The following is a 15055-nucleotide window of genomic DNA, read 5'->3' as shown; positions in this document are numbered from 1 at the left end:
ATTAACTAACAATCCTTTCTAACTACATTATTTACCCCCTCCATTGAAACAAATATTTTATACACTTGGCAATTTATTTTTATTATTAAAATATTACAAGCCGTAGGTAATTAATTAAGTAAATTCGAAAGTCTGTCCGTCTGTTAAAACTAAACCACAGCGCCGGTTTAGATAAAATTTCTTAAAAGATATAGCTCTGAAAACTCAAGGTCATATGACCTTTCAAACGAAAATTGCAAAAAACATAAGTACTTTATTTTTTTTACTAGACAGTGCTTCTAAAACCTCACCCATTATCTATACTAATATTATAAAGAGGAAAGGTTTGTAATTATGTATGTATGATTTTCACGCATAAACTACTAGACCGATTTTAATGAAATTTGGCACAGATAATCTTTAGACCCTGAGAAAGAACATAGGCTACCTTTTATTGCGAAATATGTACCACCGACCACGGGCGAAGCCGGGGCGGACCGCTAGTGTAATATGTATATTAACGGCGTAAACGCTGACATCATGTTTTAGGTTTTTACAATCATACTGATAAGTGATAAGTGATAAGCACTAATATCAAAGCTTATTGTATTCATTAAAAATAAAAAGCTACTTTTTACACTTTTAAACTAAACTCGGCAAATTACCTACACCTAATTGAAACAAATTTTTTGAAGTGAAACTTCTCTATCGGGGTTGGAAAAAAAATTAGTGTAACATTTTTTCAGTTACGTGTGACATTTTTCCGTTACGCGCCATCTTTTTCTTATCCCTACCACGCGTGATTGACGTATTTCTGTAAAGTTGCAAATAGTAAATTATTTTTTGTAAAATAAGGTCATAAAGAAGTTTCACTTCTTACGTGTGTACACTAGTACACGCACACATTTTTTTTTGTTATATGTTTTTAGAATTATTGACAGCCGGATTTTTAATATAATTTTTGTAAAGCCCGTACTTTTAGTATTGTCTTGGTAATTTGATTAACATCGTTATAAACTTTATCTGAAATAATAAAATACATATATTTATTTCAGAAGCGTGAACACGATTTCAATTTTATTACTTTTACGCTAATGTTATAAGTAGGGATGTAACGATACCGATACCGATACCGATATATCGGCAAAACGATATATCGGTATCGCCGATAATAAATCAACCGATACCGATATTTTTTTATTAAATTCTTTCTTTTCTTTTATGTTTTTGCATTGTATTCATTCATATTGTTTTATTTCTGTTTCTGTAATAGTGTTAAGGAAGAGCGGAACCTCCTGACACAAGCATTTTATTTGCTTACTATACTCTGTCCATTATATTATTTGCTTTTTGACAGCTTCACGCCTATGTAGGATTGTATTGTCTATGGTGGTAAATGTTAAAAATACTTATGTAATGACGATTCGAAAGTGCTACTAAATAGTAGTCTAATTGAATAAATGAATGTTTGAGTTTGAGTTTGAGTTTATGTTAAAATGTCATACAAATAATTATCGTACTTCATGGGCAGGTCCCGCCCACTTAGTGATGTCTACACAGAATTATTCAATGATGGGTCGATAGATTATAATTATCGATAGAAATACTCTGTAAAATATATCCGATACAGAAAAACTCTTCTATTATGTTATATAATTTAACCGTAAAGACAACCAAATTGTAAGATAGAAACCAATAAATAATAAAATATTAGTTTAGTTTAGTTTTAACATACAATGCATAGATATGTGGTCACATTATAACATATCTTATTAGTACGTTTACGTTGTAATTATTATTTACGTACCTGATCCGATTTATGATAATATTTTGAATTTATAATTGAAATGGTATCACAATCGATAATCTTTTGAACATCACTTCTGGTATCACCCGTCGAGCTGTCAAAAAGCAATTCTTATAGTGGACAGACTATAGGAGTGTTCCAATCACAAATTTGTTTATGTAAAGGAAAGAAATAAATAATTTTGAATTTTTTTAATTTTTAACGTGATAACGTTTTTAAAATCGTTTTAGTCGGGTGACATGTTCATAAACTTGTGTCACACCAAAACCTCACGAGCGCGATCGCAGGTATAACGAGGGAGAGACGGACCGATCTCCCGTTTCATCTCGAGCGCTGCCACTGCATTATGTTATCACGTAAACATCTCGATCGTAAACCTACTTTACAAACAACCAATTTTTTTGATATCAAATAATTCAAAAACCCGCGCCCAATAAACGATGCGGGAGGCCGCCCGTGCGTGCGCACTTTGTTTTCTGAAAAAACTCTACCAATAGTAAACTTTTATTAGGTACTGATTGTATGTGTATTACTTAAAGTTTAACTGACTTCGTAAAATAATAATACTAAAATAAATGGTTTTGTTGTTTTTTGATTTGGCATTTTTATTTAAAAGAATACGATTAACAGTTGTCTCTGTTAAATTTTGGTAACTTTTTATGCATAATTCACTATTTATTTTTCTACCAAGCCATCGATATCGGTATCGGTATCGGTATCGCCGATACATTACTACAAATATCGGTATCGGTATCGTATCGGCAAAATCATGTATCGTTACATCCCTAGTTATAAGAAAATGTTTAAATCAAGTATAATATTTATTTTCTAAAATATGTACAAAATTATGTTGCCATCCTGTTTTATAAATAGATTTTATCTAACCAATTTAATTGTGTTTTTATGCTCTATTTAGTTGTATGTGAACTGAACTTATATTTTAAATTCGTTCATTCATTCTAAAAAAATTGTCACAGTGTTTGTAACCAAGGTCCTTCGAAACGGCTCGACCGCTTTTTGTACAATTATTTTTTCTGCATATTCCGTAGATCTGAGAATAGGTCATAAATTATTTTACTTCCTCTATTATAAAACGGTCCTGACAGGGCAACGTTTTTCGGGTAAGCTAGTTCATTTATAAAAAGCTCTAGTTATTTCAAATTAAGTTTAATTTATATCAGTTGATTAGTTTCGGATATTACCGTCTAATCACAAATAATAAGTATTATTATTAATCGGATAACATAATAATATATTGCTGATAATAATCAATATTAACATAATAACTGGTTTCCAAATCCATACACGTATACGTAATAATGTAGTGATGTTAGAATATGTATAGGTGTGTCGTGTGTAGCTTACATTTTTAAAATTATTTAAAGTAGTTCATTGACTTCAATCATAATTCAAATTACCAAGTGTATAAAACATTTACCTCAAAAATAGTACCATCTACAAAAATCAGTCATTTTACGGTGCATTCACATCAAACAAGCGAACACCCATTCTAACTATGTCAAATTCTTCTAATATAAACAGGCGTAGAGCATTCTTTCGTTGTTCTTAGCGCGTTCGAAAATATTCTATGCAATGTTCTAATACTGAATAACTTACAACACTGAATGCGAGATTTCGTTTACACTGAAAGATCACGAAAGAATGCTCTAACTCTATCTCCTTGTTCGTTTGATGTTAATGCACCGTTACTAGAGTTTTATCAAAATGCATCCCATTGTATTGGCACAACGGATTCCTACAGACAATATCACAATATTTTTATTTTTTATTTTAAATTAGGTTTTAGTTCAACAACGATCATTGACATCGACTTTACAAATTAACTTTAACTTGATGAGCGCAATAAGAGTTCTACTGTCACTTTCTTTAGTTCTCAATAATATGAGACAGTTATACAACTTTCGTTTAGACAGTTTTTGAATTAACAAACATTTGAATTTGGAACGTATTTAAAGATTATCGTTATTGCGCGAGACAGATAATTTAAAATACTTACTATAGAAATAGCGTTAAAGAGGCCATGACCTCACTAAAAACGTTTAAACAATTACCATTGCCAACATTGTTTTAATAATTATTTTGACAAGTAGGTGTCAATACATCGCTGCTGTCTGTTATTACAATAACAACAATGCAAGGAAGTTCATTACTCATAAATTATTAAATATGGCCACGTCAATATCGATAGAAAATATGAGAACCGCGTATAGAAAGGCGAATAAGGCAGTTCTTTCAATATCTACCTGAGACTCCGTATAACAGACTTCCTACCATGGACGTATGCTTTACATTGAAACCGAACACTTCCTCTAACAGGCTCACACATCCATACCGTTAACGACAAACCGACGAATGTTTTCCACCAAATACTCGGACGCAGCGGCTGTCACTACCAAAACTATGTACCCACTGTAGTGGACAGCATTCAAGAAACACCAGGTTTTATCACAGAACACGGCCAAGGACAGAAGGTGTAAATAACTGTGTGGATTCACAACCCTCCACACACCAGTCGCGATAAAAAACTTACTAGACTTAAACGCCATCTCCCGTCTAAACATATCGTAGTCTGCACTATTTTCAAGCATAGTTTGGTATAAATCTATATATCTATTCCACGCTAAAGAAGATAGAACCATTTGGCCAGAGAACAGCCCGAGCACCTGGACGATCCTCTGGAAGGACACTTTGGTTTTGTACGAAATACCTTCAGTCGTGTGATCCTTCTCGATGTCTTCGCTCGAGTTTATTTCCTTTAACTGGTGGTAAGGTAAAGTGCTCACTGGAGTGCCTTTGTAACCCCTTCTGGGCGGATTATTCTTTAGATAAAGCAATATTCCCACCATCATGAATATTACACCAATCAAATCGCATATACCATCAACCCAGTAACCCAGAGTACCAACTTCTGATCGTTCCCCTTTTATATGCTTTCTCTCCCTTGCTACGTGACCGTCTAAGTCGTCCAAGAACATTCTTATTTGGAATAAAACTATGCCAACGCGCCTGGCAGCCAAATTTTGACAGGTCAGTAACTTTGCGCCTATTAAAGCGATAACCACATGAGAGAACGATATCATGTTTGGCGTTAAAAATAACATTTTCTCGGATATACCGAGCGCCATGTCGAGTATCGAGCACAGTGGCCCGTATATGTAATGGTTTATGTGATCGACCATTAGCGCTTTCACGGTCGGGTGACATAAAGGGTTTATGGTGCACGGTATCCAAGTTTCGTCTTCATAATTCCGCAGAGGCACTATCGTCTTGTGCGTCGACGATTCTTGCGTGATATTCTCATTATGTTCGAATATATCTAAATTGTACTTCTGTATTCGTAAGTACAGTAAAGTGTCCATATATAGACAGTATACTACGACGATGAACAATAGTAGAGTTAGGATTTTGCTCGCTTGAGAGGAAGGCCACATCATCTTGATCATATATAGTTACGGTTACGTTTACGCATGTGCAGATTTATTTCTAGTCAAGGACGCGATTAACACGAGTTATGACTAAAACTTGCAATGCTTCACAGTGGGCGCACAAAAACAAAGATTTACACAATATCCAGATTTCGTTCACATTTAGTAACCCACGCGGGTTACGAAACCCCACACAATCTATTTATAAATCACCATCGAACTTTCGTGGAAACTCGCCGTAAACTAAAAGTTAGAGATTGTAAACAAGCATTCCAACGGTGAATTATAATATCACATAAACTCGAGGTGCACAACTTTTTGTCACTATCGCTCGGCGCATTCCTCTGCGAAGCACGAAACTCGTAAAACGAAACCGCATTTTATTATACTTGACTTCGAAAACGTAAAATCGATGTCGAGTCACACAGAGCGGATAAAATATGAAAACAATCGTATCAATCGGCCCGCACTGTTATTCAACCGCGAACAAGAGGCTTCAACAGTTTATTTAACTGTGCTTGCACGTGAACCTCCAATGTTTACATAATATGGATTCGTTAAAAACAACGGACGAACTGCGGTACCACGCGTGCGCACACCACCGCGACTGGCGTCTGAATGACAGCTTCTCAAGTCTAAACAAATAGACGCTGGGCGGGTTTGCTCCCCTTCGAACATGTGTCAAACGTTGACCTTATAATGCTTTCGGCTAAGCCAGAGATTACGCGCCAATACGGTATTAAATTCATTATACATTCGCCGTTTCGGAAATTTATCTCTTTAACGACTTGTTTGTGCAGTTGTTAAATTAAAAGCTGAATCACAATGCATTTGTTTATTCAATTGGGAGTTAAAGTTGCAATAAATTTATTGCTTTTAAGGTAAGATTAGATTATCAGTTAATGTTATTTTTATCTTTTAATTGAGTTCAAATAAATTTTAAGAGATTAGCAAAAAAGTTTTAGAACCTCTGAACTTTTTATTATTTTTTTGTTATAAAATTTCTATAAATTATTATTAAGAGGGCGTATAAAGCCAGATAATTCTACGATTAAGCCTCGCCCATTACGCGCCATGCCGCGCGCCCTCACAATACCCTCATACACCCGGCTCATCCAACGTACGTAAAGTTCATCGCACGCTAAATTATACACAATATTCTTCGCTCGTTCAACGCGTATTTTCGGTAGTTAGTAGGTATGTTGTCTAAAATAATTGTATAAAACAGTGAAGTTGAAATCATCACAAATTATGTAATATGTCTTTTTATTATTATTTGTTTATAATTATTAATGATAATCTATACATATTATAAAACAATAAAAAAACTGTCTGTATTTAATATATAAAAAAAAAAACAATATTAGGGAAACAGTATAGAGCACGAATCCGTAAAAAAAGTCTGTCGAAATAGCGAGTATAGATACTATTTTTAAATAAACATACGCAGTCGACGACACACATTCCTCCAGAACTTTATTTTGATTAATTTGGTTATAGTCCATTGAATGAGTCCCTCCAAGGGGGGTCTAGAGTGCGTGAGTTAGTAACGTAAGATGTTTCTTCGGAAACATGTCAAGAGTCCCTAGGTAATAAACATACTAAAACCCTGGGCCACTGGGAGGAGCCCCGGAGTGGGGGGAGGGCGGAAATGGGTCCATTTTTTCATTTTTCGCTTAAATCTCAAAAACGGTACATGTTAGAGAAAAACTTTCAAGGAAAAATTGAAAGGCCATAAAATTATCTACAAGTTGTACCTGAATCATTTTTTCCTATATCCTACCGTTTCTGAGTTATACGCAGTAAAACATGATTTTGGCTCAAACAATTTCAACATCAATCGATCAAAAAATATTTCTTTCTTCCAAAAAACTCAAATGTGCAACTTGTGACCAGTACTGATAGATTGCTCTTAATTAGGTCTATAATTGGTAAAATAAACACATTCCTCCATGGAAGCCTTTAGGAGGAATCGATTGTCAAAATATTATATTAGGGCAGTTTGAGTTACTGAACTTGATCTTTTTATTTTTTTCTTCCAAAAAACTCAAAAGTGCAACTTGTGACCGGTACAGATAGATTGCTCATAATTGGGTCTATCATTGATAAAAATACCAGATTCCACCATGGAGGCCTTTAGGAGGTATTGAATTTTATTAGGGTAGTTACGATACATGAACTTTTTAACTAACTACCCTAATAAAATTCAATTCCCCGTAAACGCCTCCATGGTGGAATCTGGTATTTTTATCAATGATAGACCTAATTATGAGCAATCTATCTGTACCGGTCACAAGTTGCACTTATGAGTTTTTTGGAAGAAAAAAATAAAAAGATCAAGTTCAGTAACTCAAACTGCCCTAATATAATATTTTGACAATCGATTCCTCCTAAAGGCTTCCATGGAGGAATGTGTTTATTTTACCAATTATAGACCTAATTAAGAGCAATCTATCAGTACCGGTCACAAGTTACACTTTTGAGTTTTTTGGAAGAAAGAAATATTTTTTGATCGATTGATGTGGAAATTGTTTGAGCCAAAATCATGTTTTACTGCGTATAACTCAGAAACGGTAGGATATAGGAAAAAATGATTCAGGTACAACTTGTAGATAATTTTATGGCCTTTCAACTTTTCCTTGAAAGTTTTTCTCTAACATGTACCGTTTTTGAGATTTAAGCGAAAAATGAAAAAATGGACCCATTTTCCCCCTCCCCCCACTCCGGGGCTCCTCCTAGTGGCCCGGGGTTTTAGTATGTTTATTACCTAGGGCTCTTGACATGTTTCCGAAGAAACATCTTACGTTACTAACTCACGCACTCTAGAACTTTTTATTCAATGGACTATTAGATTGTACGACATTTTTCGACTCAGCAATTATTCTAAAAATAAAAATAAAAATTATCCTTTATAAAATATTACAAAGTTCTTCGAAATTTACGTATTATTTTATCGAGAGCTGGTAACTTTAGCAGGTACCTTTCTGGAGTATTTTTTTCTGCGTGGCAATAGTCAGTAGACACAGGTTGAGAGTGAGGGTCCACATTTTCCAAATTTAAAATTGTTCTGTGAAATTAGTAAATTACTTTCAAACAGGGTCAATTTGATTGATTGCATTTGCAAGGCGACCGTAGGAATTAGGTACCTACATAACTAAGTATAAAAAGTGTCTTTGTAAAAATGAATCTATAGTTTAGGTGGTCTGTTGCGGTTCTGCATCAGGTGTTTCAGTTTTCAAAATAAATTATTATTTTATATTTCCCGGATAATATAATAGTACCTACACAACAAAATAACTTTCATTCAAATCCGTCCAGTAGTTCCGGAGATTAGCGTGTACAAACAAACAGACAAACACAGACAGTTTTTTTTATTTACGGGATAAAACTCATCCTATGACCTTTCTCAGGTCTCAAGCTATATCTGCACCAAAATTAGAGCCCAGACATACATACAGACAGACATACAAAAATTCTAAAAACTATATTTATGTATAGATATGTACTACATATTACTATGTAATACAGATTATGAATATATTATATATATATGTTACGGCTAAAGGTAGGTGAGAACATAAACTTAAGATTAGCCGGCTAAACTTAGGTTTATTTTCGACGAGGTGTTAATGTTAGTTTGTTCTATCTTTAGCCGGCTAAACTTAAGTGTAACCGCAGGCCCGTGGCTAAAAATGTCGGGGTGGGTAGATTTGGTTACTATAATACATGTAAGGAACAGGGCGAGTGTTTTCTGGCACTTCGCCGGCTGCTGCCGCAGCACGCTCGCTGCGCTCGCTCGGCTCGTGCGGGTCTTAAGAGTTCTAACCTAACCTAACCTAGCCACCAGCTTTCTGCCCTGAGTCGGGGTGGGTAGATTTGGTTACTATAATACATGTAAGGAACAGGGCGAGTGTTTTCTGGCACTGTGCGGGCCCCTCAAGCCCTCCACCGGCCCGGCGCTAACCAAATCTACCCACCCCGACATTTTTAGCCACGGGCCTGCGGTTACACTTAAGTTTAGCCGGCTAAAGATAGAACAAACTAACATTAACACCTCGTCGAAAATAAACCTAAGTTTAGCCGGCTAATCTTAAGTTTATGTTCTCACCTACCTTTAGCCGTGACATATACATATACATATGTATATTATAAAAAAATACCTATTCAATGTAAGTACAGTTTTGACTTTCGTACGAATTTGTTATACCTATGTATAGATGTTATGTATGATTATCTAATACAGATTGTAAATATAATATATATGTACTATTCACAACCGGTTTACATATTATTTATATTATTATTTACTGGAGCGAACATAGGATCTGCCTATAGTAATAATAATAATATAAATCTTTCTTGACTTGATTGATTGCACCGCGACTGTAAGAATTAGGTACCTACCACTATGAATTTTATTTACCTATCTATAGTTGCTGCTGCTATCGCGTCAATACTCAGCCCGCGGAAATTATTTTACAGAAACTAAACTTTCTCAAATAGGTAAATCAAGACTTATCTTTTTATATTATAATTATTATTTATTAATATACTTATTATTATTATTTATTATTTATTTTATTATACATTATATACATTATTACCTTCGACATTTAGTTATCTTTTCAATTTGAATCTTCTTTAGTTCTCGTTTCTTAAGTCTTTTCATTTTGTTGTTTACCATTTTCAACAAATCAATATTCGGCGTAATTATAAAACACGGGCCACGGCGCAGCAATTTTAGCGTGGTCTACTCGTCTCAACGGAGCGATAGCGTCTGATGTATGAAATAGAATTATGTTTTTAGCTCCCGGAACGTGCGATGGAAGATGATTTCTTGCGTAATTAAAAATATAGTAAGCGCCAAAAGTGTTTTATCGTGATTAAACCAAAACTAAAAGTAATTACACAAAATGCTCTGACAAATATCTTGCAAATGTTTTAATATAATTGTTTATGAAAAAAAAAATCATAATAAGTATTACCATGTCCAGTAAAAAACGTAAAAGTGTGAAATTTAGAGGTAACTTCGTGAATTTTTTCTATCGAGTCAATTTCAATATTTTATGTTTTTGATCTGACAATATAATCGAAAATATCATCAAGTTTTACATATATTTTATTTTTTATATTTGGTCTTGAATACTACACGTATCAACTAAAAGTTGATTGGTGATTTGACTTTATACGCGCCCTTAAATCTTTATACTTAATAGCTTTATGTTTTGATACCTAAATCGTTACGTGTATAAAATTATAAATATTCTAATGTTTGTGTTATTTAAAAGGATGCGATTTATTCATGAAAACAGTTTTTAAATTAAAATCAAGCAGTTTTAAAAGTTCCTTCTTTATTATTTAAAAAAAGATAGGTACCTTAACCTACCTAAGATTATATAATATTATATTTATATTTAACGGTTTCAATTCCTAACATTTTAAGAAATATTGTTATTGTTTGTGAATTGTGATGTTCAGTCATATGTACATTACGCTTACTAGGTATATTACTTAGCTGAAAACAAAAAAAACTGTAAAACGTGTTTAGATAAAAATTTATATACTGTGAAAAATTGTATAAGCCTTGAAAAATTAGCACATCACTAGCAGCCAAGTAAGTGTCGCTACGTAAGGTAAGTTACGGAGCCTTACCTTACGTACCAACACTTACTATGCCTCAAAAATCTATGAATCTTTATTTTAGAATTGAAAATCACTTCTTTAAAACTAAAAATAACGCGAAAACAAAAATATCAACTTAAAATAAACCTACTTAAACGAAATTATGAAAAAGTAAATATCTAAAAAATTTTAATTTTAACTCAGTAACAATAGATTTGAAAGATTTGCTGAAAATTCCAGATAAACGTATCTACAGCCTACGTCAATCTCATACATTCGTAGTCTATTCTATTGAACGCTACGCTAACAGAAAGCCACTTGACTAGGGGGGCTGGTAGTTAAAATACCAACTTCTTCGTAAATAAAATCGATCAGTGAAACGGATGCAAAATAAAACTCGGATTTTTCAAATGAGACTAGTAGTTCCTGAGATAAGCATGTTCATTGTTCAAACAAACAAACTAGAGCTTTATAATATTAGTACTAGCTGGTGCGTTGTGCGCGGGCTGCAAGCAGCCCGCGAGCCCCTTTTGCCCCTGGGTTGAAGCAATAGGGCAGTCATTAGAAAATGTGTTAGAATTCCAAGTCCATTTATAATTTTCTGCTAACAGCGATTCCACAGTCAATCGGAAGTGCTTATAAATTTCCCATTCAAATATTTTCTATTCCGGGGGGCTGTCTACCTTCGAGGGTGCGTGGTGCGCGAGCTGCAAGCAGCTCGCGGCTCATCCCAGGGCAGAAATCTTCAGTCAGTTGAAAATGCATAAAAATTCCCCGTCAATTTGTTAATATCTGCTAACAGCGATTCCACAGTCAATCGGAAGTGCTTATAAATTTCCCATTCAAATATTTTCTATTCCGGGGGGCTGTCTACCTTCGAGGGTGCGTGGTGCGCGAGCTGCAAGCAGCTCGCGGCTCATCCCAGGGCAGAAATCTTCAGTCAGTTGAAAATGCATAAAAATTCCCCGTCAATTTGTTAATATCTGCTAACAGCGATTCCACAGTCAATCGGAAGTGCTTATAAATTTCCCATTCAAATATTTTCTATTCCGGGGGGCTGTCTACCTTCGAGGGTGCGTGGTGCGCGAGCTGCTTGCAGCTCGCGGCTCATCCCAGGGCAGAAATCTTCAGTCAGTTGAAAATGCATAAAAATTCCCCGTCAATTTGTTAATATCTGCTAACAGCGATTCCACAATCAATCGGAAGTGCTTATAAATTTCCCATTCAAATATTTTCTATTCCGGGGGGCTGTCTACCTTCGAGGGTGCTTGGTGCGCGAGCTGCAAGCAGCTCGCGGCTCATCCCAGGGCAGAAATCTTCAGTCATTTGAAAATGCATTCGAATTTCCTGTCCATTTGTTACATCTGCTAACAGCGATTCTACAGTCAGTCGAAACTGTTTATAAATTACTTTGAGGTGTCTAATCGATAGCGGGCAGTGACTTTTCATTTTTCATAATAAATTGTTAAAGAGTTTACTTAACACGCTCGTCGCTTCGCTCCTCGCTACCTATTTCAATATTTACGCCGGCCGCTGACGTGACATGCTCGCTTCGCTCGCTTGGCTAGTACGGTAGTTCAAAAGTAACCTCACTCGCTCGTCGCTTCGCTCCTCGCTACTTCTTTGAGTATTTACGCCGGCCGCTGACGTGACTTGCTCGCTTCGCTCGCTTGGCTAGTGCGGTAGTTTAAAAGTTAACCTAACTCGCTCGTCGCTTCGCTCCTCGCTACTTCTTTGAATATTTACGCCGGCCGCTGACGTGACTTGCTCGCTTCGCTCGCTTGGCTAGTGCGGTAGTTCAAAAGTTAACCTAACTCGCTCGTCGCTTCGCTCCTCGCTACTTCTTTGAATATTTACGCCGGCCGCTGACGTGACTTGCTCGCTTCGCTCGCTTGGCTAGTGCGGTAGTTCAAAAGATAACCTAACTCGCTCGTCGCTTCGCTCCTCGCTACCTATTTGAATATTTACGCTGGCCGCTGCCGTGATTCGCTCGCTTCGCTCGCTTGGCTCGTGCGGTAGTTCAAATGTTAATAAATATTTTCTGCTCCGGGAGGCTGTCGACCTTCGCCGTTGCGCTGTGTGCGGGCAGCAAGCCGCCCGCGGCGCCGTCCTTTGCCGTTGCTATTCAATTTCCCTTCCTACTATGGAAAATTCCATACAAAATTTTCGAAAAAAAAAAATTCGCTTTTTACCAAAAATTTTTATGTGCCTGGAAGCGGACCAGGTTTTGAAGCATTTTTTACTTCCGCGACCCCGACCTACCTGCCACCGGTTCAGAGAACCATTGAATTTCGTGATGTATGGAAAATGGAAACCGGGGGTCGGAGAGAAATTCTGAGTATGCAGTTTTGTATATCTGGCCGATTAGAGCACAGAAGTCAATTTTCAGACCGATCGTAAAGTAACCGGCGCCACCATCTTGCTTTGAAAAATTGGCCATTTTTGAAAAAAAAATGGCGTCCAATTTGAAATCTCTCCATTGCCCTGGTAGCGCCCCATCTTCCTGATCATTTTTTAGTTCTACACCCCACACCTATCTCGCGCCGTTTCCGAGAGCCGTCGAATTTCGCGTTGTATGAAACTCGGAAACCAGCGGTGGAAATTCAATTATGAGTATCCCACCTTAATGTGCGGCTCGATTAAAGCCCCTGTGCCAAGTTTCAGCGCGATCGGCCCAGCAATGGCCATTTTAGCATTTGTATGGCGGCGGCCATTTTTTCCGCCATTTTGAATTTTTTTCACTATCTGTGGTAATTGCTCGAGGTCTACTACACATTTAGTTTGAGCACCCCAGATGTAGCTGCTACCGTTTGCGCGGGCCGTTGACCGTCTCCGCGGGCTGTGAGAAAGTTCAAAATTTCGGATTTTTCTGGATATCCTGGGAGCTGGGCGAGTATGAATGCATCATTGGTGTGTTTCTCCGTTGCGCCACCTCGTCTAAATTTACGTTTTTATGTTTGCGCCAAAAATGGAAAAATTCCAAAATCGAGCGACCCACTATGGCTCCCTGGTAGCGTCCCAGGGTGGTGATCACTTTTAGTTCCGACACCCCCCACCCAACTCGCACCGTTTCCGCGGGCCGTTGGATTTTCCAATGTATCTTAATAATTTCCATCATCTGTCAAATTCTGACATGTAAACATTGTGTCCTTAAATATTTGTTATTTATAAATAGATAAAGTGTTCTAAAGTTGTGTTGTTATTGAGGGAACATGTTAAGAGTCTCCAAATTGTCATCCTAAATTTGAAAATATTTCCAAAACATAACAAAACATAATAAAACGTCGGTGAATCGGCTGAGAGTTATTGTTGATTAAAATTGTGTGATATACGTGAACTCACCTGGCTTATTGCGATTGATTACATTATTTATCAATCCTGTTACACAATAAACAATATAAAGTGCAGACAGTGCGAAATTGTGCTAGTGGAAGTATTAATTTACTTTATAAGTGTATGAAATTAATTTTCTATTACCCTCGGTCATAACTGATAAAAATAAATTAAAAAATCCGAAGAATAATATCGCGTAATTTGACTCAACGCTCAACGGTTGGTTTGGCTATGTGTAACATGCATCGGTATTAGAATCGGGAGTCTACGGTTCGATCCCACGTAATACCACATAAATTTTTTTTTTTTTTTTTTTTCTTTTTTTTCTGCTATCATCTACTTTAACAAGAACACACATAATATTTTACGGTATATAAGGATAAGGAGAGGAAAAGGAAAATTTTTATAATAAAAAATTAAATATGGCCTCTAATAATAAAGGTCTCTCGTGTTGTGCATGCCCAAATATCATCAGTGGTCTCGAATACCTATCTTGTCTACACTGCACAAGTCGTTTCGATCTGTTGTGCGCTAACATCCCCCTTAAGAAATTCAACTTAATGTCGGAATCGCAAAAAAGGGGATGGACTTGTCAGGCATGCCGCAATAAAAAGATTCCTAGAGGTGACAATTCAAATACCCCGGTTCGCTCAAATGCACTTACACATAAAAGTACAAGCTCTTCAGATGACGAGCAAATAATTCAAAACAACATTACTCACCGAAAGAAATCGGCGCAGAACCAATCTAAGTCAACAATTTGTGATCCGAACTTATTATCCTTAATAAAAAGCGAAATTCAATCAGCAGTGCATGAGGCTGTTAAAGCATCAATCGATTCTTATATATCGAAGGAGTTAAATGGGAT

General features: G+C 36.2%; 3 protein-coding genes across 3 annotated transcripts in view; all 3 read right to left on the bottom strand.

The window, feature by feature from the left end:
- LOC149476674 (uncharacterized) overlaps positions 1–15055 on the bottom strand; it is a 110986-nt gene that overhangs the window by 42204 nt on the left and 53727 nt on the right. The window lies entirely within an intron of this gene.
- Positions 1–15055, bottom strand: part of LOC149476679 (putative ATP-dependent RNA helicase DHX35) — a 59596-nt gene that overhangs the window by 37324 nt on the left and 7217 nt on the right. The gene's annotated exons all lie outside the window — the stretch shown is intronic.
- Cpes (Ceramide phosphoethanolamine synthase) lies at positions 2581–5898 on the bottom strand. The gene has a single exon (XM_089711926.1). It carries the CDS (start codon positions 5248–5250, stop codon positions 4126–4128), a length of 1125 nt encoding a protein of 374 aa, XP_089568052.1. The 5' UTR covers positions 5251–5898; the 3' UTR covers positions 2581–4125.

The sequence above is a fragment of the Colias philodice genome, chromosome 27 (genome assembly GCF_061535455.1).
Source record: "Colias philodice isolate Cphi_HAF_F1 chromosome 27, ilColPhil1 Martin Lab GWU primary, whole genome shotgun sequence".
Classification (NCBI taxonomy): domain Eukaryota; kingdom Metazoa; phylum Arthropoda; class Insecta; order Lepidoptera; family Pieridae; genus Colias; species Colias philodice.
The sequence above is the reverse complement of the archived record's forward strand: the minus strand, read 5'-3'. Positions and strand labels throughout refer to the sequence as shown.

Coding starts and splice junctions, on each gene's coding strand:
- Cpes (XM_089711926.1), bottom strand. CDS start 5,250: ATGATCAAGATGATGTGGCCTTCCTCTCAAGCGAGCAAAATCCTAACT.